Source organism: Pinus tabuliformis, chromosome J, assembly GCF_031772625.1.
Source record: "Pinus tabuliformis cultivar Carrire ecotype Pingquan chromosome J, CPIR1, whole genome shotgun sequence".
Taxonomy (NCBI): domain Eukaryota; kingdom Viridiplantae; phylum Streptophyta; class Pinopsida; order Pinales; family Pinaceae; genus Pinus; species Pinus tabuliformis.
The window spans coordinates 1,242,818,387-1,242,845,676 of NC_142295.1; the positions used below are offsets into that span (position 1 = coordinate 1,242,818,387).

At 38.3% G+C, this 27,290-nt stretch overlaps 1 protein-coding gene across 2 annotated transcripts in view; it reads left to right on the forward strand.

The window, feature by feature from the left end:
- Positions 1 to 27,290, forward strand: part of LOC149231696 (uncharacterized) — a 240,483-nt gene that overhangs the window by 174,678 nt on the left and 38,515 nt on the right. For both annotated transcript variants that reach the window (XM_089379259.1, XM_089379258.1), the window contains exons 5-10: positions 21,187 to 21,246; positions 21,754 to 21,960; positions 23,015 to 23,143; positions 23,332 to 23,967; positions 24,208 to 24,400; positions 24,555 to 24,751. In XM_089379259.1, coding sequence (XP_089235385.1) covers positions 21,187 to 21,246; positions 21,754 to 21,960; positions 23,015 to 23,143; positions 23,332 to 23,967; positions 24,208 to 24,400; positions 24,555 to 24,751 — 1,422 coding nt within the window. The remainder of the gene's footprint in view (positions 1 to 21,186; positions 21,247 to 21,753; positions 21,961 to 23,014; positions 23,144 to 23,331; positions 23,968 to 24,207; positions 24,401 to 24,554; positions 24,752 to 27,290) is intronic.

The following is a 27,290-nucleotide window of genomic DNA, read 5'->3' on the forward strand; positions in this document are numbered from 1 at the left end:
AAAATTGCAAAGACAAGATTTGCTAGTTATTACCTCACCTTTAGGCGGCTAGTGAAGGTGAGACAAGCTTTAACTAATCTGGTGTGTGCTGAAACATGGGATGAAATTAACACTGAAATAGATGGTGCTAATGCAGTCAAGGACACTGTTCTTGACAATTACTTTTGGTCACAGGTTAGATATGTTTTGCAATTCACCAAACCAATTTATTACATGATCAAGTTTGCAGATTCAGATCGACCAGTAATTGGGGAGGTGTATGAGCAAATGGATAGCATGTTGGGGCATATTAAAGACATTGTTGAGCCTAGAGATACCACCTTGTACAATTATATTCGTGTAGAGGTGCAAAATCGTTGGGAAATGCTAAATGTTCCATTGCATGCATTAGCATATGTTTTGACACCTAAATACTATCATCCATCATGGCTTTCAACACCAGCACCTGGGGGGGGTGGAGCAGGAGAAAACCACACCAAGATCAAGAGGTTCACAAAAAATATATGGCTGCATTGAGTAAATTAATCCCTGATGAGGAGGAGGCTGCATTGGTACGGAGACAGGTGAGCAACTATACGCTTAACACTGGTCCATTTGGGAGCATGCATGCAATTAAAGATCGAGAGACTTTTTCTTCTCTCGAGTGGTGGAACATGCATGGAGGGGGTACTCCACTTCTACAGGCTTTGGCATTGCGGGTGCTATCACAGGTGGTAAACACTTCTTCTGCAGAGAGGTGTTGGAGCTCTTATTCTTTCATCCACAGTGTTAAAAGGAATAGGTTGAGTTTAGACCGGGCAGAGAGCTTGGTTTATGTTCATTACAACTTGCGATTGTTGTCCCATTACTGTGAAGATGCAAAGTCTAATAAAGACCTGTTGATTTGGGACAAGAATCCAGAGGAGCCCAATTTGGAGGATGGAGTGTTGCGATTAGAGCAATTAGAGGATGCTCTTATCCAGGTATGTCCATTGTGGTATGAATTTTCCAATTTTTCCTTATAAAGCATTTCTCTAATTCATGTTTTTAATTTTTTTGTTAACTAGTTTTTTTTTTGCATAAATTTTTTGAGCGATTCCAAGATGATGATGATCGTGTTGATATGCCACCCCCACCCCCATCTGGTCCCTTGGTTCCTAGGTTCCATGGTTCAACACCAACAGCAGGGGGTTCTTCTTCATCAGTTTCAGTGCCACTTCCACAACTTCCACCGGCACCATCTTCTTCATTGCCACCACGTGGAGGCCCCCGCCCGCTGACACGTTTTGTTCGTGGTGGAAGGAGGAGAGATTAGTAGATATATTCACAGTCTACTACTTTTTGTCATAGATTACTCATTAGACTTGTAGGCTTGTGAATTTGAATTTTGAACCTTTTTTGTCTTGGCGGTGACCAAGTGACATATTTTCTAAACATTATTATTTGAATTTTGGACATGACAAATGTTGACAGTTGCTCACTTGCTAGATAAATCATAATATGCTCTATGTTTTATGTTTTATAATATGCTTAAATGTTTTATGTTTTATAATATGCTTAAAAATTTGATGTATGTTTGTAATAGCTAGAATATAGATGATTGTTATACATACTCGTAACTACAATGGAATCATGGATGCCATATCTATCTTTGATGACATACTTATCTACAACAAGACTTGGGAGGACCATCTTGTACACTTGGACGAGGTATTGGGAATTTTGGAGGAACATGAGCTCTATGCCAAAGAATCCAAGTGTGAGTTTGGTATGATAAAGATACTCTACTTAGGGCATGTGATCAAAGAGAACAAGGTTGAAGTGCACCAGGAGAAAATCAGGGCTATCATTAGTTGTCAACCCCATAGAATGTAATTGAGCAGAAGAGCTTCCTAGACCTTTGCACATACTATAGGAAGTTCATTAAAGGGTTCTCACAAATGATAACACATCTAACTGACCTCACCAAAAAGGGGTCTTTTAGTTGGGATGAGGCACAAGCAACCTTTAAGAAAATGAAACAGGTGATTAGTTCGTGGTTTGTGCTAGCATTGCTAGATTTTACCCAACCTTTCGTGCTGGAGTGTGATGCTTCAAGGACAAGAATAGGAGCAATTTTTATGTAGGATCACCACCCCATAGCGTTTGGGAGCCTCAAACTTAGGGATTACGAGCAACACTATTCAATTTATGAGAAAAAGATGTTGGCCATCATGCATGAACTGGCCAAGTTTAGGCAATATTTAGTGGGGAAGAGGTTCTGAGTGAAGACAGATCATAATAGCCGGAAATTCCTCATGGAACTAAAGAAGTTGAGTGAGAGGCAACATAAGTGGATTAGTAAGCTACACACTTATTATTTTGGAATTGAGTATGTCAAGGGCAAAAGCAATATGGTAGCAGAAGTGCTCTCTAGGATGCCACCTACTCTCTCACTCATGGAGATTACAGAGGATTGGAAGTCACTCTTGCTCGTAGAATACTCCAAAAACAAATTTGATTGCGAGATTCTGGAGGGATTGATTTAGGATGACAGAGACATGGTCGTAGATGACATCATCTATTACAAGAAGCAGATCTATCCAATGTTGGAATCACAAATCAAGGAGAAAATTATGCACGCAATTCATAACTCACCTCTAGCAGGACACCTGGGGTACTTAAAAAACTACAAGGAAATCAGAGAGAGGTTCACTTGGAAGGGCCTCAAGATGGATGTGGTGAGGTTCGTAAAGGAATGCAACATCTGCGAACAAAACAAAGCAAAACATACTCATTCGACGGGATTGCTACAACCACTCCCCATGCTTGAGTAGAAATGGGAGCGAATTTCCATGGATTTCTTTTTAGAAATATTGAGGGGGGGTGAATCAATATTTGACTTAATTTAGTTACTTTTAATCATCAAAGCAGTAAATAACATGAGCATCAGATCAAACATAAAGTAGCATCACAACACCATTCAACAATGCACAACATCAAAGACAGTACACGAGATTTTAGTTGGAAACCCTTCTAGGAGAAAAACCACCTAGCGCTTCTTAATATAGATCTTCAAAAATTTACATCAATAGGAAGCTCCAACTTCCAAGATTCTGCAACTACAACTTGAAGGAGCTTCCAATCCCTTGATTCTCCAATTGAAAGGATGCTCTAACGCCCTGATTTACAAGGTCCGACCTAAAGAAAGCTCCAAACCCCTGATTTACGAGCTCTCACTGGAAGGATGCTCCGATCCTTTGGTTTTATCGGTTTCAACTGAAAGGATGCTACAACACTTTGCATAGGCTCCAACTCGCCCTAGAACCACCCTGCCGCCCTGAGGTGTTCTCAAGCTCCAGCCTGAAGGAGACTCCATTCTCCACCTTGCACCACCCTGCCACCCTACTCAGCAAGAAAATCACGATTTCATCTCATTTTCAAATTGGGTCCACCTGTGTTCATGAACAATACAAAACAAACTGCAACACAACTGCTCAACAAACAAATATGCTTTTGCTCAACATGTACATCCATAGAAAACACTAGCAACTTACATCAATAGTCAATTCTCTGCTTAGCCTCTTTGTAACTATAATTGTCAGTAACCAATGTGATCTTTGTGACACAAACAAATCTGTTGGATACTGCATCGAACCCTAGTTGGACAATTCTTTCTCAGCAACATATTCAGATCTCTGCTTAGTCTCTTTGTAACCATAATTGTCAGTAACCAATGTGATCTTTGTGACACAAACAAATCTGTTGGATACTGCATCGAACCCTAGTTGGACAATTCTTGCTCAGCAACATATTCAGAATCCTGACAACATCTTAACAGTACAAGACCTCTGCTCATATCAAAACAACCAATCTGCTCAACCATCAACTCAACATGTCTCTCCTCATCAAGCCCTTAGCATTCATAATCACAACAAAACTCCACTGGCATATACTGTCATCAAACACTCTCAACAAACATTTTACATGGAGAATGCTCAACATAAACTCTACAAGTACTCTGACCAGCATATACCAACAGACAGGGATACATGCAATAATAAAGTTTTATGTAGTATACTCAACAACTACACTCTCTTATACCAGACAAGTCAATGCATGAAGTAAGGGACCAACCTTCAACATCATGACAACTCTGCAAAGCAGTTCATGCAAACACAGCCAAAAATCTTTGTTCCGTGCATGCTCTTGCCACGGTCCTCAGATGCCTGTAGTTGCTGGTGCAGCTACTGGACAGATTGGTACCAGCAGTGTAGCTGCTGGTCAAAGATGCCACTGGATCACTTTAGATCTTTGTATAATGATCAGACCTTGTTCTGGTCAATGTTTATGGCACTGACACTGACAGTCAAGCAACCTGATTGCATATGCTGATATCAAACAATTGAAGCTCAGAGAACAGACATCAGATATGCCTGCAATAGGCCCTGGATACTAATAGTCTGCTGCAGATCTCAGATTAGGCTTGTCACAACAAGAGATGACTCATAAAATTGCTTTGCTCCAGAAGGTCAAAACAAATGCCAAATACAAAAGGATTTGGCCACCGATTTGTCATGGATCATTTGCAAGCTCTGTCAAACAAAGGGTCTGAATATACTTCAATATACTTCAGACAAATGCCTGGATTATATCAATGAATGAAGGCTCAGAAAGCCTGAGTATGTCACCGTGATGTATGACTACAAAAGGTCCTTACCACAGTCCGCACCAAGTCTTAGATTTGCCACAAGGAATGCAACCAATAAATTAAAGAAGGCTTACCACAGGTGCTGAGTAACCTCTGCCATCAAAGGAGCTTCAATCCCTGAAGAATGTCAACATCATAGGAATTATGCCAAAACTCTGGCATAAAGAAGGTGCCTCAGAAAGTTTGGATCGATGCCTCAAAATCTCCATGAAAAATCACAGTAAGATGCACAGGCCTGCTCGCATTAGGGCTTGGACAGAAGGCCGAATAAGATGCTCAGAGATGTGCTTAAGGATCAATGAGCATATGCCAAGAGTAAGCCTTAGTGTTATGGTCAAGAGGAGGCCGAAACAGAGCACAGTTAACCTTTCTTAACCTCAATGAACTGCCTTGGATGACACACCAGATTAGTGTCAGAAATGGCAGAGTAAGCCTCTGCCAAAAGTATCTTCTATCAGCCACCAAAATCTTTTCAATAGTCTGCAAGGGATCTCTGTCATAGTCTCGAACAAGCTCAGAGAATTGAATCAAAGATGTTTTGCTCCAGATCTAAAATAAGTTTCAACTTGTGCCAAAAATATGCAGCCAATTTGTGCCCTAAGAGGGCCGAAGACCTCAGACAATACTGCTTCAATATGCCAACGAAAAACCAGAACCAAAAGGTAAATGATAAATTCATACAGCTCCAGTAAAACTTGACCTATTCCAGACTGCTCCAAGCCACAAAAATATCTCCAAGGATGTGTGAATATGGGCATGAAATATATTCAGATTTGCCTAAGAAAAAGGGCAAATACCCACAGGTAAGACTCAGTGAAGCATCATAACCAAAAGACATAAAGATTAGACCCAAAAATTTCTTCAACTTCAACCTGCTGCTCAAGATAATCGTGACTACTCAGCCACCAAAATCTTTTCAATAGTCTGCAAGGAATCTCTGTCATAGTCTCGAACAAGCTCAGAGAATTGAATCAAAGATGTTTTGCTCCAGATCTAAAATAAGTTTCAACTTGTGCCAAAAATATGCAGCCAATTTGTGCCCTAAGAGGGCCGAAGACCTCAGACAAGACTGCTTCAATTTGCCAACGAAAAACCAGAACCAAAACGTAAATGATAAATTCAAACAGCTCCAGTAAAACTTGACCTATTCCAGACTGCTCCAAGCTGCAAAAATATCTCCAAGGATGTGTGAATATGGCCATGAAATATATTCAGATTTGCCTGAGAAAAAGGGCAAATACCCACAGGAAAGACTCAGTAAAGCATCATAACCAAAAGACATAAAGATTAGACCCAAAAATTTCTTCAACTTCAACCTGCTGCTCAAGATAATCATGACTACTCAAGGCCGCAGAACTCAGAGATAATCACTTTTAGATGTGCGTTCAAGATACTACCATGGAGGGCAGATGAGTCACATATTTATAGTGACCAAGGAGGCTTCTAGGAGAGGGGGGGTTAACATGGTCAAAAGATATGGGGCCGACCCAATCAAGAAAGGAGGGAAACCCACTTCAAATTTAATTTTGGAGCCAAAAATTAAGTCATTCTTTGAGGCCAACTAGAATTCAATTTTTTATGATTATCCTTAATAAAATCGACTTTTGACTTTGACTAGGATAGGCTCATATTAATGAAATTTTCTTGAATAAACACAAATCGCCTGTAGCGCCTTCTTTGGGGCTTCTTAACTACAAAATGGGGCTCCAACTTTGATAGAGCATATCTCCTCAACCATGAGGAGTTACAAAGCGTGCCACATATCGCTGGAATCGGCATGACGGGGACAATCGTCTTATGATAGTTCCACTTGCAATTTCACTGATCTTCTTAGCCAAAATCTTCATTGACCATGGGGTATCATGATTGGGCATTTGGGCTTCCAAGACATCTTGACCATGGGAGCTTCAATCAATGCAATCCATAGAGAAATGTTAATGGTGTTCATAGACCAATGTTGGCATCAATGATAATACCATTCACCAATTTAATCACTGGGCTACCTAAGGTACAAGGGAAAGACTATATCTATGTAGTGGTGGACAAGCTTACGAAATTCACACACTTCTTTGCCATACCTTCAAAATATATGATAGCACAAGTGGTGGAGCTGTTCTTTAGAGAGGTCTTTTGATTGCATGGGTTGTCGAAGACCATTGTGAGCTACAGGGACAATAGATTTATGGGAGGATTATGGTAGGAATTATTTAGACTTGTGGGTACAAAGTTAACATTAAGCATTAGTTACCACCCATAGACTGGTGGAGAAACCAAGATAGTCAACAAATGGTTGGAGAGCTATCTCAGAGATTTTGTATCTAGCCAACAGAAAGCATGGGTAAAGTGGTTGCATCTGGGAGAACATTGTTACAACACCACTTTCCAGATGTCTATTGGAATGACACCCTTCAAAGCATTGTATGGATATGATGCCCCAACATTTGTAGACCAGATATTTGGAGATAGTTGAGCCCCTTTAGCTAAAGATTGGGTTCAGGAGAGCCAGGATATTCTACGGGTCCTCAAAGACAACTTGCAGATGGCTCAGAACCAACAAAAGTTCTACGTAGAAAGGCACAGGATAGAGCGTAGATTTGAAGTGGGGGACATGGTGTACCTTTGTCTACATCCCTACTAGTAGTCATCGTTGAAAATGAAGGGGTAGAAAAATTGAAGCCCAGGTTTCGTGGGCCATACAAGATTGTGAGATGAATTGGGGAGGTGCCCTCGAGCTAGAGCTTCCGGAAGGCTGTAAAATTCACAGCGTCTTCCATGTATCTTGCCTCAAAAAGGCTCTAGGGAAACATGTAGTTACTTCTACCGAGCTTCCACCCTTGGATGAAGAAGGGGAACTCGTCTTGGTTCTAAAGGAAATTTTGGAGACAAGGGAACGAAAGTTGAGGAGCAGGATCCATAGTTTTAAAATCCGAAATCGGTGACCGAACCAGTCCACCTATAATAAACCAGGTTTCAAATCGGAATCAATCAAACTGGGACTGGTTAGATCTCAATGAACCGATTTTAAAAAAACACATGAAATAATTATTTTTAATTGAAAAAAAACTATTTTTAAGATTTAAAACCATGATTTTAAACCAATAGAGACAAAATATGCAAAGTTTGCTCATATATATATATACCATGTAAAGGTGAATATATCAAAATGGCACCAAGTGCAATACATATCAACAACAAAATATATAATAAACGAGGCTCTAAATGGCCTTTAGAGTTAAAAAACAAAGCCTACAAACTATGGGGCCATTGGCCTACTACAAATCTACATATATGATATTAGTGATCAACATTATCACTTGAAACTTCTCATCATGATCAAACTCAGTTGGTCGAGTCTTGACTCCCAAACTTTGCAACTACGTGAGTCACAAACTTCTCTATTGGTTCAATGACTTGAGTCTCAAACTTCTGAAGGTATTTTGCCCTAATATGCCCTATTACTTCATTTGGTGCTCCACATGGCTTTACATGGCTTCCTATCCCAACCAAGTGTTGCTTGAACCTGTTAATACCCCCTCCTGCAATAAATTTTTGGCAATATTTTCAGATCATTTTGCCATCAATTATATCACAATGAGCCCATACTTTTGGAAGCATGATGACTACTACTTAGTGTTGAAGAATCTAGGGCAGTTATAGTTAGTGAGATTCTTCTTAGCTTGATAACTATTTGTGAGGTGTTTTTAACTTTTCTTCATAGTATTCACTTGTTATTATTAGAGTGTGTCTTCTTAGTTCATCAAATAGCTACCAAAAACAAAGAGACAAGAACACAAGGTGTTGGCATGCTGCCAGGGCCAAAACCTCTCCCTCTTGGAGAGGAAAACCTGCACAAAATTCTTCTTAGAGTGATTCCAATTGACGAATACCAAGACCACAATCCTTGACTTGTCAGGCCACTCCAAGACCAAGACACCAATCCTCTTCTAGCTGTGAGATCATCATTACTGTTGCAACATTGAAGTCAACTTTACTGCATTACTGAGATTGCCATTACTGCTGCAGTACCAAGGCCATTACTTCTTCTTTATTGAGATCTTTGTTAAGATTATGACCTGAGGATCATCTGAAATTATGATCACTATCATCCAGAACACTTGCTGATACATAGTGTATATGCTGAGTCTCTGGCTATGTTTCATTCATGTATTGAGATCTTCATTGTTATAGGTATGCTGTGACAGTTTATTACGTCGAGATAGAGTATCATAGTTGAGTTACATCATAACGAATACGCTGTGATCATGATTAATCCAAGACTGTAATTATGCTGAGATAGAAAGTTAGAAACTATATCAGTTATGCGTTGACTCAGAGATAATGCTGAGATTGTAATTGCATTGAAACTATGATCACAGGAATGCCGAGACAATGTATTCTCTTCCTTCACCGAGATAGAGTATCCACCGAGATTGTATGCAGAGATACTACACTTTGTTGTGCTTACCGAGACTTAGTTTACAATGAAGTCATTGAGATTGTCTTTATGTCATCCATCCGAAGAGCTTGATGCCTTCTGAGATTGCGAAATCATTCTCTTGTTTTTTAATAGTCCGAGATCTTGTAGCTGTACCCACGAAGAATCTCAGAGAAATTCGAGTTATACCCTCTCTCTTTTGCGTAGACGCTATTGTCCTATGGGTAAGCTGACTTGATTTCATGAATAGATATTTCACTTTAACTGAGCCGACATGACTGTTCTTCAATATATATTTTGAGACCGACTTAACTAATTTCTTCATCGTTTTGCAGGCAGACTTCTTCGTGGTTGTCTTGGAGGATTGTTCTTGTCTTGGAGGGTTGTTCTAAGCTTGTATAAATTTTACATATGTGCTCAAGAAGAGCTCTTTACATGTCTTTGACTTTTTGACTTTCCTAGACCTATGGAATGAGCAAGAAACTCATTCTTATAATTTACAACAATAATGTTTCTTTTTCTTGACAAGTACAAAGATCAAAATTACATTTGTAAATACCGAACCTAGTTACACTTTCTTCAACACTTAGGTCAAACTCTCTGCTGTTCCACTACTCCAACAAAAACTCAACACTCTCCAAGCTCCCAAACTCACAAAAACTCCAAATGAGATGTGTGAGACAAATGAGAGGGTTAAGCTCCTTTTAAAGGCTTGGAGAGGGTGTTTTTGGAGAATAAAAACTCTTATTTTCCCTCCAAAACACCCTGGAACCTTCCTAAATTGCATTATGTGGGTCCGTCGCAGCCTTGGCAGTGAACCGACCGGTTTGACCATAAACTGGCCAGTTCCATCCTAAACTGTCTGGTTAGGACAGATTTTTGTGAATTTCGGGTGAAGAAGGCATAAACCCTGTTTTTCTATCTGTTTGACCTGGTCGGCCAATGAATCGGTGGGTTTGACTTGTTTACAGTTCAAGCCGACTGATTTTTAAAACACTGGCAGGACCGTGAAGGAGTACTTGGTAAAGTGGAAGGATTTGTTTGTTGAAGATGCCACTTAGGAGGGTGAACAGGTGCACAAGCATTTGGAGCTGAAGTTGCTTGAGGACAAGCAATCTTGGGAGGGGAGGATTGTAATGTCCCAACTGCTTAGGAAGCATATGGGGGAGTTCCGCTAGCCTAATAACGTTCTCGTAGTCTAAGGCAGGGAAAATTTAACAAAGGGAACATGATTCACCTAGGAGAAACATTACAAATGCTGAAGCGGTAAAAGGGAGGGACATGTCTTAGACTATTGAAAAGTCACTTTTAATTTATAAAGTGAGGAAACCAATAACGTGACTTTATAAAAATAAAAGGGTAAAAAGGTGGCAAAAGGGGCGAATAAGTTATAAAAAGGGGAAAATGAGGAGTCTCTCCTCATTCTAGCTTTTTTCCATTTGTGAAAAAAAGACTTTGGAGAGCTCTTGGAGAAGAGTCTAGGGTTTTAGGAAACCCTAAGTCTAGTTGCTAGTTTCAGTGTTGAGAATATACACCTTAGCTAGTTTAGAGAGCAAGATCACTCAAATTTTGCCATTGTGCTTCAGTGAAGAAGAATATTTGTAGAAGATAACGAGAGACGTTCGAGTATCTTCAGCAGAAAATCGGGGTTCTACCAGCCTCACATTGATAGGCATACCATCCAACCTTTGTAGATAAGGAGAGAAAGGCATGTTTTCAGAAGAAGGAAGCAGGTATTTTGTCAGGGGGAGTCACCCTTTGCCATTGATGTCACAAAGGGAGAGAAATCAAGGGAAGAAGATCAGAGGCATGGAGTCACGGGGAGCATGATCGCAGGGGGAGTACGTGTGTTGCCATCAATGATAAAGGGGGAGATTGGTGAAATATGGTTGTCATTGATGCCAACCCAAGCAGTGCCAAAAGAAGCTCACCTTTGGTATGGAATTTGACAAAGAAGCATAGTGTTTTTGGTTTCAGGATGATAGTCATTTGATTCTTCTCATCTTGCCAATTCCGATGGTAGGTGGAAAATCTCCTAATTCCTCACGGTTGAGGAGTTATGCCTCTTAGAAGATTGGAGCTCCATTCTTGGTCAAGAAGCCCCAAAAGTGTGCCACAAGCAAATTATTTTTATTAAAAATAAAATGGGTCTAGTCGAAGATGAATTTATGAAAGGACAAAGTATCCAAAATTTGATCTAGAAGGTGGCCTAAATAGTTGAGGGGTTTTTGGCTCCAAAAACTATTTTTAAATTTCAAATTTATTTAAGGTCGGCTCACCTCCCCTCTAGAAATATCCTCAACCTCTATAAATACAAGTTTGGTCTGCCAACAAAATGCAACTTGAATTGACATATCTTCTGAGATACAACTATGGCCTTGTGTAGTCTCGGAGATCTCAAGATTGGTCGAAAATTTGAAGCAGTGTGTGGGGTTTTCTATGTTTGTCTTGGTTTAAGGGTTTTGCTGGGTATTGTCTTTTTGCTGTGGGTATTCAACCTTCTGAGATAGGGCAAGTTTGTGCCATACTGAGACAGATTTTGGAAAGATACATGTGCGATCCTTTGAAGACCATGCATGTTGATTAAGCCACACTATTCATACCTTGTCTAAGGCCATTCGACCCTGTCACATCTGAAATTTTCAGCCCTTGCTAGGGCACAGGTCTGTGTTGCAAAGTCAAGGATTCATTGGTGTAGCTCTGTTATTTTTTTTCGACCCTCTGAAGGACTTGAGTTGGGGTTTAATAATTATTTGGCTCTAGTGTTTAAGCTGAGGTATTTGAAGTCCATTCGTCCAACTTGCATATTCAGCCTTCTCTGAACTCATGTTCGACCCTATGCAACAAGGCATGACCTGAACCTGTTAAAAGACTGCAATCAAAGATCTCTTGCTATCCTTGTGGGTGATCAAGGCCTTGATCCAAGGCACTGCCTCATATTCTTTTTGTCTCAGTTCGTGGAGGATTCTGGGACGAACTCTGAAGCGATTTTGCAACTCCCATTGATTACAAAAGGCAGTTGGATATGAGGGGATATTTGAAGCATCTTGCAGACTATAGTTGCATTATACCTTGGTAATTTGATACTGAGTATTCATCTGAGATTTTTGAGACACTTTGTGGAGCTTTGATATGAGTACTTCATAAATGTATTACAAACTATAGGAAGGGTATTATGGCATCAATTTCGAAATATAGTTCTAACTCTTAAATTGACATGAATTGGCTTTGAAGTTGTTGGATTTTGTTTTGGCATAAAGGTTTCATTGAATTACTCATTTGTGGACTGACTCAGAGTAACCTTCAAGTTCTAACATCTGGTCAAAACAGTTAAAAGATCTTAATCAGATTCAGACCTCATGAAAAGACTTCATCTACAGAAGTGAAAACAAGAGCAGAGGCATCAACATCAGCAGTAGAAAGAAGAAATCTTGACAGTTTGTGGTTTCTTGATCAGATTCAAGACAAGTTAAGGGGAAAAAGGCAGTTTTTGTAGAAAGAGTGTTTACTTTGATCAAGTAGCATCTTCAGGCACCTTTAGTCACAATAGTGGCACTTTTTGCTTCAGTACATTAGAGGTATGTTTTGATTGAGGAAATCTTTACAAGAAGAAGCTTGATAGTTGATTGTACATCTGAGGGATACATCAATAGTTTGGGTTTGGTTTTTGAAGTTGAGCTATCACTAAATAACTTTGTAAGTGGGTTATTGTCCCTAGTATGGGAGTCCACAGTTCATTCTTCCATTTTATATTTTCAGGGTGGTTGGGTGCTGCCAGGTGAGAGAGTGAAGTCTCCTTTAGGTTGGAGCCTGAAAACACATAAGGGTGGCAGGGTGGTGCTAGGGCAAGTTGAGGCTTGCAGGGTGTTGGAGCATCCTATCAATTGTAGCTGATAAATCTAGGGCGTTGGCACGTCCTTCCAATTGGAGCTGGTGAAACCAGGGTGTAGGAGCATCCTTTTAAGAAATGGAGCTACCTGATAAACTTAAATGCTTTTCTAGAGTACTAGGGAGTTGGGGGTTCCCTTTCAATTGGAGCTGAAGCATTATTGTACTCACAAAATATTAGAAAAGCATTTGGTGATTTTTCTCCCGGAAGAGTTTCCACCTAAAATTTTGTTGTGTATTGCTCTTGTGATGTGTTGTTGATTATTGTTCTTTTGTTTATGCTCTAAAAAGTAAAAAGTAAACTAATTTTAAATGAAATATTGATTCACCCTCCTCATTATTTCCAACAACCCACTCCAAGATGGAGTTCTCTTATAGACATGCATCAACATGAAAAGCTCATGAAATTTTCTCAAGGAAGGAGAAATTTCAACTAAAGAAAAAATTGTTGCAGCCAAGGAGAATACCTCCTTCGCTAAGAGGTGTTGGAAATGTAACTAGTTTTGTTCTTCATAATTGTTATTGTACTCGTTTCAATATGTAACTTATGTAATAAACAAAAAGAAGAAAAGAACAAGTTCATGGGTTTCATGCCTTTTATTGATGGTATTCTAGGTAAAAGCATGTTCTTTATGCTTCTAGGATTTGTTAGGTGATAGGATTAATTGGCATTAGTCAAGAGAGTCAACATCATGTTTATAAGACCCTTCTGGGCAAGATGTACCTTGAAAAATAATTTATTTTTGAGTCTAGAAAGTCTTGGAAGCCTCCTAGCACAAGTCGGCCCTAGCACAAAAGAGTATAAATAGAAGCACTTCGACTCATTTATGACACATCACTCACAAGTTCGATTTGTAATCGAAGGACGAAGAAAGAAGGTCAAAAGGCAAGGAAATAAAGAGAAAGCCGTAGCAAATGATAGAAAACAAGTGTTGGGCATCTTTCTCTCACATGTGCGTGTTTCTGGAGTAGTTGTAGGGGCCGAAATTTCTACAGTGACTGCATGTTTGAGATTCTTTTGCAGGAGGGGTTGGAATTCTAAGACTGGTGCAGTATAAGAAGGATTTGTTTCTGGCTAACTTGGTTTGACCTTGACCTAGCTAGAAGGTCTCTTTGGAGGGTTAACTTGGTGCTGGAAGGAGGACTTGGTCTAGGGTTTGGGTCTTTGTTGTCTCATTTGAAGCAGATTCTATACGAAAATAGATTTATGGGTTTTGCTCTAGCTTGGAGCCTAATATCTGTGTCCACTGTTTTTTTTTGTTTTGATCTTGATATTTGTTTGATGAAAATATATAATACAAAAACATAAAAAGATAAATAAAGTTCACAAGCAAGTATTAAGGAATAAGGAAAATCTGGATTAATAGCTACCATATTTCATTTTCCAACAAGAGGGAGTGTTCATTTTTGTGTAGCATTGGGAAGTATTCTCGGATGCCAAGATACCTCTTAAGTCGGCCTAGAAAAAGTATGGAAATTAAAATAAAATAAATTTTCTTTTTGGGTTTCATGTAGGCCCAGAAGGGACAAGTTAGCCTCACCATGAAAGGATGTTTCCCTTGGGTTAAATGCACCCATTCGACTTGTATATATATAGATGATGTGACACTTCATTTGATCACTCACTCACTCATCATCTCTTTTCTATAAAAGGCACACGTGGGAGCAGAAAAAAGGATGAAGGGACTGAAGTTTGGACTTAGTTTTTGGCACAAATTTCTAGACAATTTTGAATTGTAAACCTTGCTGAAGAATAATTTATCCTAAAAGAAAGGTAGCTAGGTTTTCTCCCAAGTTCGGGTTTCCTAGGGAAAATTTTGTTGTCTCTATTGTGCATGGTTGTCTCTTTATGATCTTGCTATTTTTATTGCATTACTGTTGATTTTTTTTGTGTATAATTGCTCAATAATATCAATGGCGTAAGATAAATTGTATGAAGATCATTAGGTAGTAATTATCAGATCAGAAGATTGGTTTCTACTGTTCCTCTTGTAGAAAATTTAACAATATGCACTAGTTATACACCTCTCATCAACCAACATTCTTCTTGAACAAAGGTGGGCTACCACTTGGTAGGTACTTTAACCATTTTGCAATCAAGTGCTTTTACTTGTTTTGGACATTTTAACATGGATAAAGCGCTGATTTGGATGATTAACTGATTGTGACTGTAAACTTGTTCTCTCACCTTACCAAAGGGGTTAGTCTTTAGCCCTAGTCCAATGGGACCTCCCTTAAGGCCTTAGGCTTATAAGAGGGGCACTACTTGGGAAACTTGGATTGAAGTAGCGTGTCCATAACCATTCCATACTTTACATCTTTCATCATTTCCTTGATACCACATCCATCCTTTGGGTTAACTGTCATTGGTTCATTGGGATTTGGCACTCATACATCCATATCCTTGAGCAAGGTTACTTGGGAGCGGGAGCGAAAATAGGGAGTGAGAGCAACATTTTCAGAAGCGCTTGGTTTGGGAGCGAATCAGGAAGCAAATTTTTATATAATATATATAATATATATATTTTGATGCATATATGTCAACAAAAGCATGTACAATGATGAATTAGATATAAAAAGCATAAAAACATAGATTGAACCATATAACATCAATCATCTAGAAGTTATAATATTCATCAACCACGTTCACAAGTTAGTAACATACAACATATTGAGTCTCATGATTCATCAAACTTAAAGTTTCAAGCTTTCAAAATTCAATATATAACATTTATCATCATTGATCACCAAAGTTGTACTTGTAAGCTAAGTGTTATCATTACAACAAAGAATATCTAACATGAAATGAAATGTTATAAAATGAAACAACTTTCAGCTTTCACGAAGCATCATATTCATAATTCATTACCAATGAGTTATAATTGCCAACTTCAAACTTCAAACTTAAATTGTCATATATTGTTTCCAAAAAATATCATAATAAATATGAAAGAGTCAACTGTTATAAAAACTACTAGAAACTAGAAAAGACAAGTAAAGCTAGTATCTATTGCTAATGCTTGGGCCTCTTGCTGCCATGAGAAATGTCTAATTTTTGAGTCTTGTTGGAAAATCAAGGTCTTTGTCATTGATATCACCCTCTAAGCATTAATATCCAGAGGTATCTTTGTCATTACCTTTGGATCTGTATAGGGATCTTTGTCATTAATATCACCCTCTTGGCATTAACATAAGATAGAAAAAACATAGCATGTTAAGCATTAACATAAGATAGAAAAAATATAGCATGTCAAGTCAAGATTTTGTTTGAGTGATGGGTACATTTTTAGTAGGGTCATGATAGAGGAGTTCGACAACCAATGTCACTAACATCAAGGTACATAGAGGGATTGGTGCTCTTGATTAAGTATGAGTTCCATACCCGAATACATGACAAAATCCAATGGAAACATTGTAATCCCCCCAATCCCGAAATCCGGAAAAAACTGATAAGTCTGCTGGATTTTGAATGAGACCTAAAAGTCTACTTTCTCCATATGAAATCCAATGTGGTCGGAACCACTCTCAAACATCCTGAATCATTTCATGGTGATGTTGAAAATTTAAAAGGATGAAAGTGAAGATTAAGGAGAATATCACTTTTACTTTTAAGAATTTAACATTACCTTGAATCACATATTAATACTAGGGCCATAGGCTTGATCATTAGACTGCCCCACTCAAAAAATGTGTTTCTTTGAAAAAAATTGCATTTGGAATGTTTTTTTTAATTTTTTGTTTTTTTTTGGTTGTGAAAAAGGCTAGGGAGTGAAAATTTCGCTCCTGGGGTCGCTCCCGAAATTCAGGAGCACGCCCCAGGGGTTTCTCCCGAGTCTCTCCCTAAGGGAGTGCGCTCCGGGAGCGGGTTCCGAAGGAGGGGGGAGCCGCTCCCCCGCAACCTTGTCCTTGAGTAGGGCTGGCAAACTTTGACTTGGAGGTTGAGGTAGCTACAAGAATGATAAAAGCATACAATAGGCACAACAAAAGAAAAATAAAAGTAAAATGCCAATGATGTCCAAGACATAATTAGTGCGTGGGCAAAATCCTAACATGAGCTCTACCCCCCCATTAGCCATCACTCGGTTCTTGAGCACTTGATGCTCCATCTCATCATAAGGAACCCTTGCATGTCCCAACCCTGATGAGCGAGAAACCACCTCATCTTAAAGGGGTAAATAAATGTTATATCATAAAAAGCAAGATTTGACCCTTGAGGTTTGCTCCATATAAAAGCATTATCAAAAATAATTAAAAGGTGCACCAGAGGGGTATTAAAAGCTAGCCGAGGGAAGTGGTAACTCATGCCTAGGCGATTGCTCCTTCCATTATATCTATACACTCAATATGTGGACCTCCATCAGCTGGTCCCCTAGCTATGGCACTTAGCCATGGGGCCATTCCCCTCCGTTACCACCTTTTTTCACTAACACCTGTGAATTGAAGGGTTGACCTTGGAAATGTCACCTCCCCTTAGGTGCTAGAAGCACCTAATAGGGTTGATTAGATAACCACCTCTAAACAGGTAGGGAACACTTTTACGGGACTTGGTCTAGTTAGATATTTGAAGGGATCTTGGTTTGAAGTATTACTATGCCCTTGACAATTAAGTATGGTCCACTTTGATGCATATATCGTTATTGTCTCTAGTGAATGGTTGCTTTCACTTGAGTTTGAATAGGTTTTGCTACGTGGTTTTGCACCGAGCAACTGAGGCCTTGCGGGTGCACTATTCCATTCATACTCCACATGATGGCAAGGCCATACTACACTTCCATAGAGCGTGATGACCTTGCAGATGCAACACTGCCCTTCTACAACAAAGCGTTGGGCATTTTGATGATTTTGGCAAATGATTGATACCCCATAGCACCATTAGATGCTAGAACGATGAGCTCATCTTGCTTGGCATTTAGGATTCTTGATGATGTACCCAATGGACCTAGAATGCCCCCAAGACGGCCTTGACAATACTTGATGGGCATGCCTTCATCCAGAGCCCAGATGATGATGATCATCCCCAAGATGATTAGAGAGGACTTGTATTACCTTATGAAGCCCCAACGTTGGAGAGAGAGTACACTACGTTGTCTAGATGGAACCCATGGAGACGGTACAGGGTTACCCAGAGTTGGCTTTTGGACACATGGAGATGTTTTGAGGCTTGATTTGGGGACCATTTCTCAGTTTATGGCTGATCATGATACTTGGAGGCACATCTAGCGCTTGTATTACACTTGTGGAGCATTTTTAGCTCTAAAAGGCATGACACCATGCTTAGAGAGGCCTTACGGCTCATTTGTATGGGAAAATGAAGGCATATTTTATTTTTTTGAGTTATTGGGTTGGCTTGTAACCCATTTACTTTATGTCTACTCAAAATCAAACTTGTTTAGGGGCTTTTAGTTGGATTAATGGATGTGATAGACCTCCTATAAAAGGAGGATCATTCCATTCATTTTGTTCATCATCACTTTTGTGGATTTTGGCCTCCTTAGAGAGAGCTCAACTTAGCCTTTGCTACTCACTACTTGTGGAGATGTGATCTTTTGTGGAGCTATTGCTATTGGAGACTAGTTTATGTATTGGAGATGTCTTTTTGGGATTGAAAGAAGGCAATTCCTTGTAAAATTTGTGAGTATAATTGCATATTGTTAATGGTTTTTCATGTGATAAATGTTTGCGAGGTTTGTTCTATTGTTCCTTATCTAAATACATATTTTTATTGGAAAATCTTGGTAAATTCTTGCATGTTAAATATGTTTTCCTAGAATTCCCTAGAAGACCTCCTAGAGATCTCTCTTCTAGTTAATTTCTCCCCTCGTAAAAAGATAGTTAGAGTTTGTAATTGAAAGCCAGGGTTTTCCTTCTTATCCCATGCATAAATTTGATCTCTTAAATTTAGCCCCTAAGACTCCATCACCCAAATAGGGAAAGGCATTGGGATGCTTGTGGTGGTCAAAATTTACCAAAATATTTATCTTTTGTCCTTTTTCTATTTTCCTAAGCTCTTTAAAGCAAGTTGCTAGGGCTAGGGCAAGGGCTGAATTCAACTAGGGTTACTTGAAGAAAGTTGTTGGAGACATTTAGTCTTGTTTTGACCTTGATTGACCTCATAAAATCAAAATCTAGCTTGTTCCATGGTGATATTTGCCCTAACAAGGCTGATGTCATCAACCCTAGGTAATTTGTGCCCTAATAAACCCTAATTCTAAACAGGATTCAACTTAGGGCTTATTTGAAGGTTTGCCATCACCTTTTGTTGAGTTCATATTTAAGCAAACCATTTCTTTATGCTTGCATGCCTAGTAACACCTTTATTTACACCTTGAAACCCTAGGTTATCAAGCTTCTTTTAAGGCTTTGTTGTGGTAAGTTGTTCTTTGACTTAGAGATTTGTGCCTTTATCTATTGAAGAAGTGCCTTCATTAGCTTTTCAGATATATCACCTTGAGCCTCCCGTGTGGTGAAATTCCACTAAAGAGCAGGAGGTGGAGTGCTGACTGTAGCAATCCACCTCATTGTTACGTCTTGGTCTGGCTCTTGCCTTGCGAGGCCTTTCACAAGGGCTACTAGATTTTGAGGCAACAAGGCCCTTATCTTTTGAAGAGTCAATTCTACATTTCACATTTTTTTTTTAAATTACTTATGGTCTTTAATTTATTCAAACTGTCAAATGTTTTAAGAGTTTCCTTTTCTCTCTCCATGGGTCCTCCAACATAGATTGTGCTTCCTAACTCTCTCTTCTTGAGCAGCCTGGCCAAATCTTGATCTGTGATTTTGAACGCAGGCTTAGGACATTCCTTTTGTAATAGCACTGTTAGGTTTAGTCTGACTAGAGACAGTATCACACAGAAAGAAGGTGGCATAATCAGAATGTTTGTATTAGAATGTAGAATCAAATTTACAAACACTGAATACATATTTATACAAGTATTTGAAAGCTATTGAGACCTATATGTAAGGGATTCCACGCAACTGACTAATATGTGTTCCAACTTCCAATTTACTTGCGTTCTCATATTTATTAAAAACATAAATGCCAATCCAATACCAGCCTTGAACATATATTTATTTGAGTTTTAATATTATCCTAACAGACCCATACATGTTGCATGCTTAAACTAGCTTCTAGAAATAGCTAAAAGACATTTCACAATATATTACTTGTTTCAAATTATATTATGTGTTAGTGGAGGCCTTATTAATTCCTGAACAATTTTTAATCGATGTGTTTTTAGGAAACTAAGATTGAATGTTTCCATGGCAGTAAATTATAAAACAAAAAGTGAAAAAATTGAAGAACAGAATAAGGGTAGCCCTTATATTTGAGAAATGTAATAGCATACGGAAGAAAGTCTATTTCTGGGACTCTGAGTCCCATGATCATCAAGAGATTGTTCATGCTAAACTAAATCTCATTGATTACTTATTATACTAATTGATAGGGATTGTAAAATCCTTGTGTCATGGTAAATCCTGGTCATCCGTTTATGTTCATTCATAACAATATTCCGGGATTTCACCATTTTAGTTAAAAATCAAAATTACTATCATAAAACATCAAATAATCTAGATTATGATATTTTGCCATCATGTTATCCCTCATTGTATGTCGGCCATTTTGCAATATACTTGCTTTAGTTCCAATCATTCAGACAACTTATTATTGATGCAGATGGGCATTTGCACTGGTTGCCATGATAATCATTCTTCTGATTAATAAATCTATGTTCCAATAAAACTCGGTAACTGTTAAAAGCATTCATATCAATACTCCTGTTGCTGTCAGGGCTAAGTTCCACCATTTAAAAATTCAGTCAATAATGTTAGAAATGTTTAATTAGCGATCTTAAAATTGTTGAGAATGGTCTTCAGTTATAATGATTTTCATGATGTGGAGTGACAGAACTTTTCCCTTAGCATGCTTTCTTTTTCGTGAGATGAAAAAAGAGTAGCAGTTACTTTATTGGAATATCTTGACATTTTTTATCTGTATTCTCAAAGCAAGTTAACAATGAACATACATCCTCTGTTTTAGTGGGATGCTATTTATAGTATATAATTTCTGCTCTATACTCTTGATAATTATATTTTATGCTATATGATATATTTCAGATGATTTATTGTCCTCACTAAAAATTTATATTAACTTGGTTGCTTCTAATTTAAGTGTGTATCAATGTTTTTAATGCAGAAGCATAAATCCAAAAAAGAAGTTATGGAGGAGATAATTGCTAAAAGCAAACTGTACAAGGTAAAGTTGTAACTTGTTTTTATGTGAATTCTTTTGTATATGGTGATGAAATTATTGTCGCTGTTTATGTTGAATTTTCTTCTACAATCATCTTCTGATGTTTAATTTTATCTTTAAAGATGGTGGCCATCCACATCAGAGTGGGGAATTGATTGTATTATCTCAGTTGTGCTAGCATAAAAGTCTGCATTAAGCTATATTTAGGATGTATGCTGTAGCATGTTTTTTGGTTATACAAAAAAGACTATCCTTGTTCTGAGTGTTGAGAAATGTTGAAAATTATGTTAATACCAAATAGCGATTTTATTTGTTATAGTCATAATCATCAAGTACATGTAAGTTCTTTGTCATTCAATCTTGCAGCTCTGGTTATCTGCCATCATTGCTGCTCTTTCTATGTTGTATGTAATTAACTTGTAATAAATTGAAATGCCATATTGAACTTTCTGAAGTGTTCAGTTTTGATGCATGTTTTTCTAAATTAATAACCATTCATATTATTACCAGATTCAAAAAGCCAAAGAGAAGGATGATGATGAAAATCTCAAGGAGAAGTTGGATAAAGAGTTTACATCGTTGGTTCAATCTGAGGGCTTGCTTTCTCTAATGCGGCCTAAGAAAGAGACTCTGAAAGCTTTATTGGGCAAGGGGAGTTCAAAAGGGATTGAATTTGATACTAATTCTTCTATTCTGGAGAAAGCAGTATTTGCAAAGGTGAGGCATAGTTTCATAATTAACTTTATGTTTGTGCATTTGTCCAAGAAAGATGAATAGGCATAGTTTCATAATTAACTTTATGTTTGTGCATTTGTCCAAGAAAGATGAATAGGCATAGTTTCATAATTAACTTTATGTTTGTGCATTTGTCCAAGAAAGATGAATAGGCATAGTTTCATAATTAACTTTATGTTTGTGCATTTGTCCAAGAAAGATGAATAGGCATAGTTTCATAATTAACTTTATGTTTGTGCATTTGTCCAAGAAAGATGAATATTCATTCCTAAGTGTAGCATATATTGTATATCTCATCTTGTAGATAACAGTTTTGTCGCTATCATTTGTTGCAGTCTAAATATGCAAAGTAGCAACCAACAGCATACCTATTTTGTTCAAGCTTATATATCTGACTCTGTTTGAAAGTTAAACTTTTTATGGATAAAAATTCCAAGTGAAAGTACTTTCATGGGGAACTTGCATATGATAACGATGTTGTATATTAGCCCATGACTGCACAGTGTACACGGAAATATGCCATTTGATTTCATTTTCTTAATCTTTTGTCTCTGATTTTTCTTTTACTCCTTTGGTTTCAACCTCTATTAAGTTTTTGATTTTGATCTTTCTTTATCTCTTGTTCTCTGAGATGCTCTAGGCACTCATTCGTTGTTATTACTTACTGTACTTTAGAATCACATTGAGTTACTTTGGTAATTTCATTTTCTATAGGAAATATGTGGTTGAAATTAGGTCAAAACTATAAAACTAATGTACTACTGTCGATGACTTCAATGATCCATGTTTCTGAAACTTTGTAGCATATTACCTTGGTTATTTTTCGCTCAATGTATTATTGCTCTGGCTCATTTATTGTGGCTATTGCTTTGAGATTAAAAAAAATAAAAATAAATTTTTTTATTAGGCTTAACTATTTGAAGGTATCAATCCTATATATTTTCTTGTCGCATACATATTCATCCACATTTTCTTTCTGTATTCCCTATTCTTGAGGTCCAATCCTTCTTGCTTCTGTGTACTTTATGTTTTACAGGAGCAATCTGATGATTATGACAAACTTGTCAAGGAGATGGTTCTAGACATGCGCGGACATGCCTCTGACAGGACGAAAACTCCTGAAGAGATTGCTAAAGAGGACAGAGCTCGCCTGGAAGCCTTAGAGGTATGGATTTGCTACCAACAAGTTTTAAAAGTTGATTTTTGAAGCTGACATAAATTATCTATGTTAGTTGCACCAATAAATCATATTATTGAGCCATGGATAGTCAATTGTATATGTTGGTTTCTTTTTAGTTTCTTTAAAGTGCTGTGAGCTTACAAATGCATCTGCACATTTTCCAAATGTTCCAGGAAAAGCGTAAGAAAAGAATGCTTGACAACGAAGTTTCAGATGATGATGAAGGCAATGTGGATGATTTCAAGGGAAGAACAGAAAAAAAGATGAAATTTATTTCCGGTGATGATCTCGGTGATTCATTCTTTTCAGACGAAGAACAAGAAAAGAAAGGCTGGGTGGATGAAGTTCTTGAAAGAAGAGAAGAGGAGAGTGAGGATGGAGAATTTGATGAAGGTAGTTCTGCATCAGAGGAAACCGAGGATGAAAATGACAGTGACATAGGAGAAAGATTGATAGAGCAAGACTGGGAGCAAAGCGATGATGAGTATAACATTGATATTAAACAACAAAGAGAGATGCTAGATGAATCAGGTGAAGGGGCATTGAAGAAAAGGCTAAAAGATAAAAAGGAAAAAGAATTCAGAAATCAAAAGTCAGACAAAGCGAAGGAAAAGAATGCAACTATTCAAATGACAGTTGCGGCTGAGAAAATTGAAACTCTTCCCTATGTTATTAATGCTCCAAGCAATTTGAGAGAGTTAAGGTCTTTGCTTGATAATCGGTCGGATGATCAGATAGTTGAAGCAATTTGTCGTATTCGAGCATGCAATGCTATTAGCTTGGCTGCAGAGAATCGTCATAAAATGCAAGTAAGAGAATTCCCTCTCTTTTCTGTGGGTATTCAATGTAACCAACTATCTTTCTACCTTCTCAGATATTTCTTCTCATTCTTATTTTTGATAATTTAATGGTTAATAATTATGTAGCATGGTAAAACCAGCACTTATAGTGGTTGATGATAAATTATTCTCCTTTGTACATGGCAGGTGTCATGGATGGAAACAGTCAGATATTCCGACTTCTAACCAAAACTTTCATATGCTGTGCAGGTATTCTATGGTGTTTTGGTGCAGTATTTTGCTGTTCTTGGAGATGAAAAGCCACTAAGATTAAATAAACTCAACTTATTTGTGAGGCCCCTTATAGAGATCAGCTTTGAAATACCATATTTTGCAGCCATTTGTGCACGGCAACATCTAATACGCATTCGGAACCAGTTGTCTGTGGATCTTAAGAACCCAGGTCTATGAGATCTTCTCTCTCTACTTATAGGCAGGCTGCAGCTTTCCAACTACTGAATAGAATCATGCAAATCATGTTTGACATTAGATATATTCAGCAGAGTTCCACTTATATATTATGAGAATTAACAAAGGTTGTTTAATTTTGTATACAGACAAGAGCAGCAGCTGGCCATCTGTGAAGACACTGTTGTTACTGCGACTTTGGTCGTTGATATTTCCTTCTTCTGATTTCCGGCATGTTGTTATGACGCCTGCTGTTCTACTTATGTCAGAGTATCTTATGCGTTGCCCCATCAATTCAGGACGGGATGTTGCTATTGGAACATTCTTATGCTCCATGCTTCTCTCAGTGAGTATCATTGCACACATTAATAACTTGATACTTTGAACTCAGCTGAGTGGGATTCTGGAAATCTGGATTTAATAAGACATATTATCAGATCTGGTGTGTACATACAGAAGAATGTTTTATCAACAGATTCAAGGGACAGGAAGATCTCATTGAATGATTATATTATGCTGAACAACATCAATCTTTTTCCAAGAAAAAGGATTTCCTTTATTTCAAGTAGAAATGACAAAATTACTTTTATCAAGATGTCTGAAAAACGTTAAAACCTGAAATGGGAACGAACCAATCCAAACAAACAAGTCTAAGAAAAGAAAATCTTAAAGCTCCATAACTCTAACTGAAAATCTACTGGCTCTATAGCTATATGGTCAAATTGAGTTCCAAACAAGAAACTAAAGATAAAGACTAGGCCTATAATCGCCTCTAATTAACAAAGATTACAAGGATCCAAGTCTGTTGATCGAAGGAAACAGGGAACAGAACATCAGGAAAAGATTTGTATACCAGACATTACATTATTCTCAGATTCCCTCAGCTGTGTGATCTCCACTGTCTGGGCCTTGGTGGTTCTTCAGTAGGGTGTCAATAGTAAATCTATGGAAATGTGGAGCTGGTGGAGTTCTGTTCAAGGTTAATTGGGTGCGAGAGCAGAAGCGGGAGCAGGGAGCGACATTTTCAAAAGCTCCTGGTTCGGGAGTGAATATTTATATAATATATATTTTTATATATTTTGATGCGTATATGACAACAAAAGCATGTAGAATGATGAATTAGATATTAAAAACATAAAAATATGGATTGAACCATATAACATCAATCATCTAGAAGTTATAATCCTCATCAACTACGTCCACAAGTTAGTAACATACAACATATTGAGTCTCATGATTCATCAATCTTAAAGTTTCAAGCTCTCAAAATTCAATATATAACAATTATCATCATTGATCACTAAAGTTGTACTTTTAGCCATTACAACAAAGAATATCTAACATGAAATGAAATGTTTTGTTAATTTTAGGTATGTTCTATGCTTAGAGCAATTTATTTTAATTTTCACAGTTAGCTCAATATCTTTTCCAGATTAGCAGTCATATCAGCATTAAAGTAAATTGCAGATAGAACATAAACATAGATCGCAGAAGACAAGCCAAGACAAGAAGACACAATATGTGGCGCTAGCCAGGGACAAACCCTTGATCAATTCTTCTTATATGTTCTTCAATAGTTCAGCAGAGAGAGAGAAAGATAGTACATTTACAACAGAAGTCAACTCTTTGACTTATCTAAATAAGAGCATAGATCATCTCTAAGAAGATGATACATGAGATCGCTGAACTCAGTTGAAGACATGCTACTTCAACTGATTATCCAAGGTGACTCCTTCACCTATCATTGTGCTGCACCTCGTCATCATGTTGCACCTCACCGTGCTGCACCCATCATCACTATGTTGCATCTCATCATGCTTCATGAATCATGACTGTACCCATCACTGCACTGCATCATGTGCCATTGCTGCACCATGTTTCCATACTGCCCTATGTGCTTGCTGCACCTTGCTTGCTGTCCGTTGCTTGCTTGCTGTTCCTTGCTTGCTTGCTGTACCTTGCATGCTTGTTGTACCTTGCTTGCTTGCTGTCCCTTGCTGTACCTGGTACCATATGCTGCACCATGTCCCATTGTTGTCACATTGCTGTACCATTGTATGATGCTGCATATACCAGCCTTAGCTGCTTGCTATGGCTTGCAGCCTAGCAGAGCAGCTAGGCTATAGTTCAGGTTCAAACATACAGCTTCTCCCTCAATATAGAGACAGCTGTTACCATACATAATCCAGGCTGAACAACAGTTTTTAGACATGGCTGCTAGATTTCCATTGCAGTGACTTAGGGCAGAATACAGGACATCATTAGTTCCTATCATTAGGCCAGCGTATATATCTTACTGCAGTGGATATTATGACAGTGGATTAAGGTCTCCTCATGACAGTGTATCTGTGGTATAGAAGACAGCAGCTAGGGCTCATTTGAGGCTTCCTTTAACAGCGTATGGAAGCCTCCTTGCTGCATTGAGGAGCCCTCTTTAAGGATAGAGAAAGAGTCTCTATCTATGGTGACAAGACCTGCGGCTAAGGCATGAAGACCTGTGGCTAGGGCTTGATAGAACATGCGGCTAGGGCAGAATAGGACTGCGTATTAGGGCAGCGAGTATAGGCCTTAGATCTCCCTGCTTGGACTGCGGCTAGGCATCCTTTAGACAGTGTATGAGGGCAGGTTAGGGCAGCGAATGGGAGCCTCCTTACTGCTGTTAGGGTATCCCTTTTGCTGCGTCTAAGGGCTGTCTCAAACCCTTCCAGAACAACGTATAGATTAGGGCATGATAGGACTGCGTTAGGGCTGAATTAGATCAGCGTTTAGGGCTGGATTAGACCAGCGTTTAGGGCAGCCTTTAGGTCTGCGTTAGGGCACCCTTTAGTCTGCGTCTAGGGCTGCCTTCCATCTGCGTCTAGGGCTGCCTCTTTTCCTCTTCCACT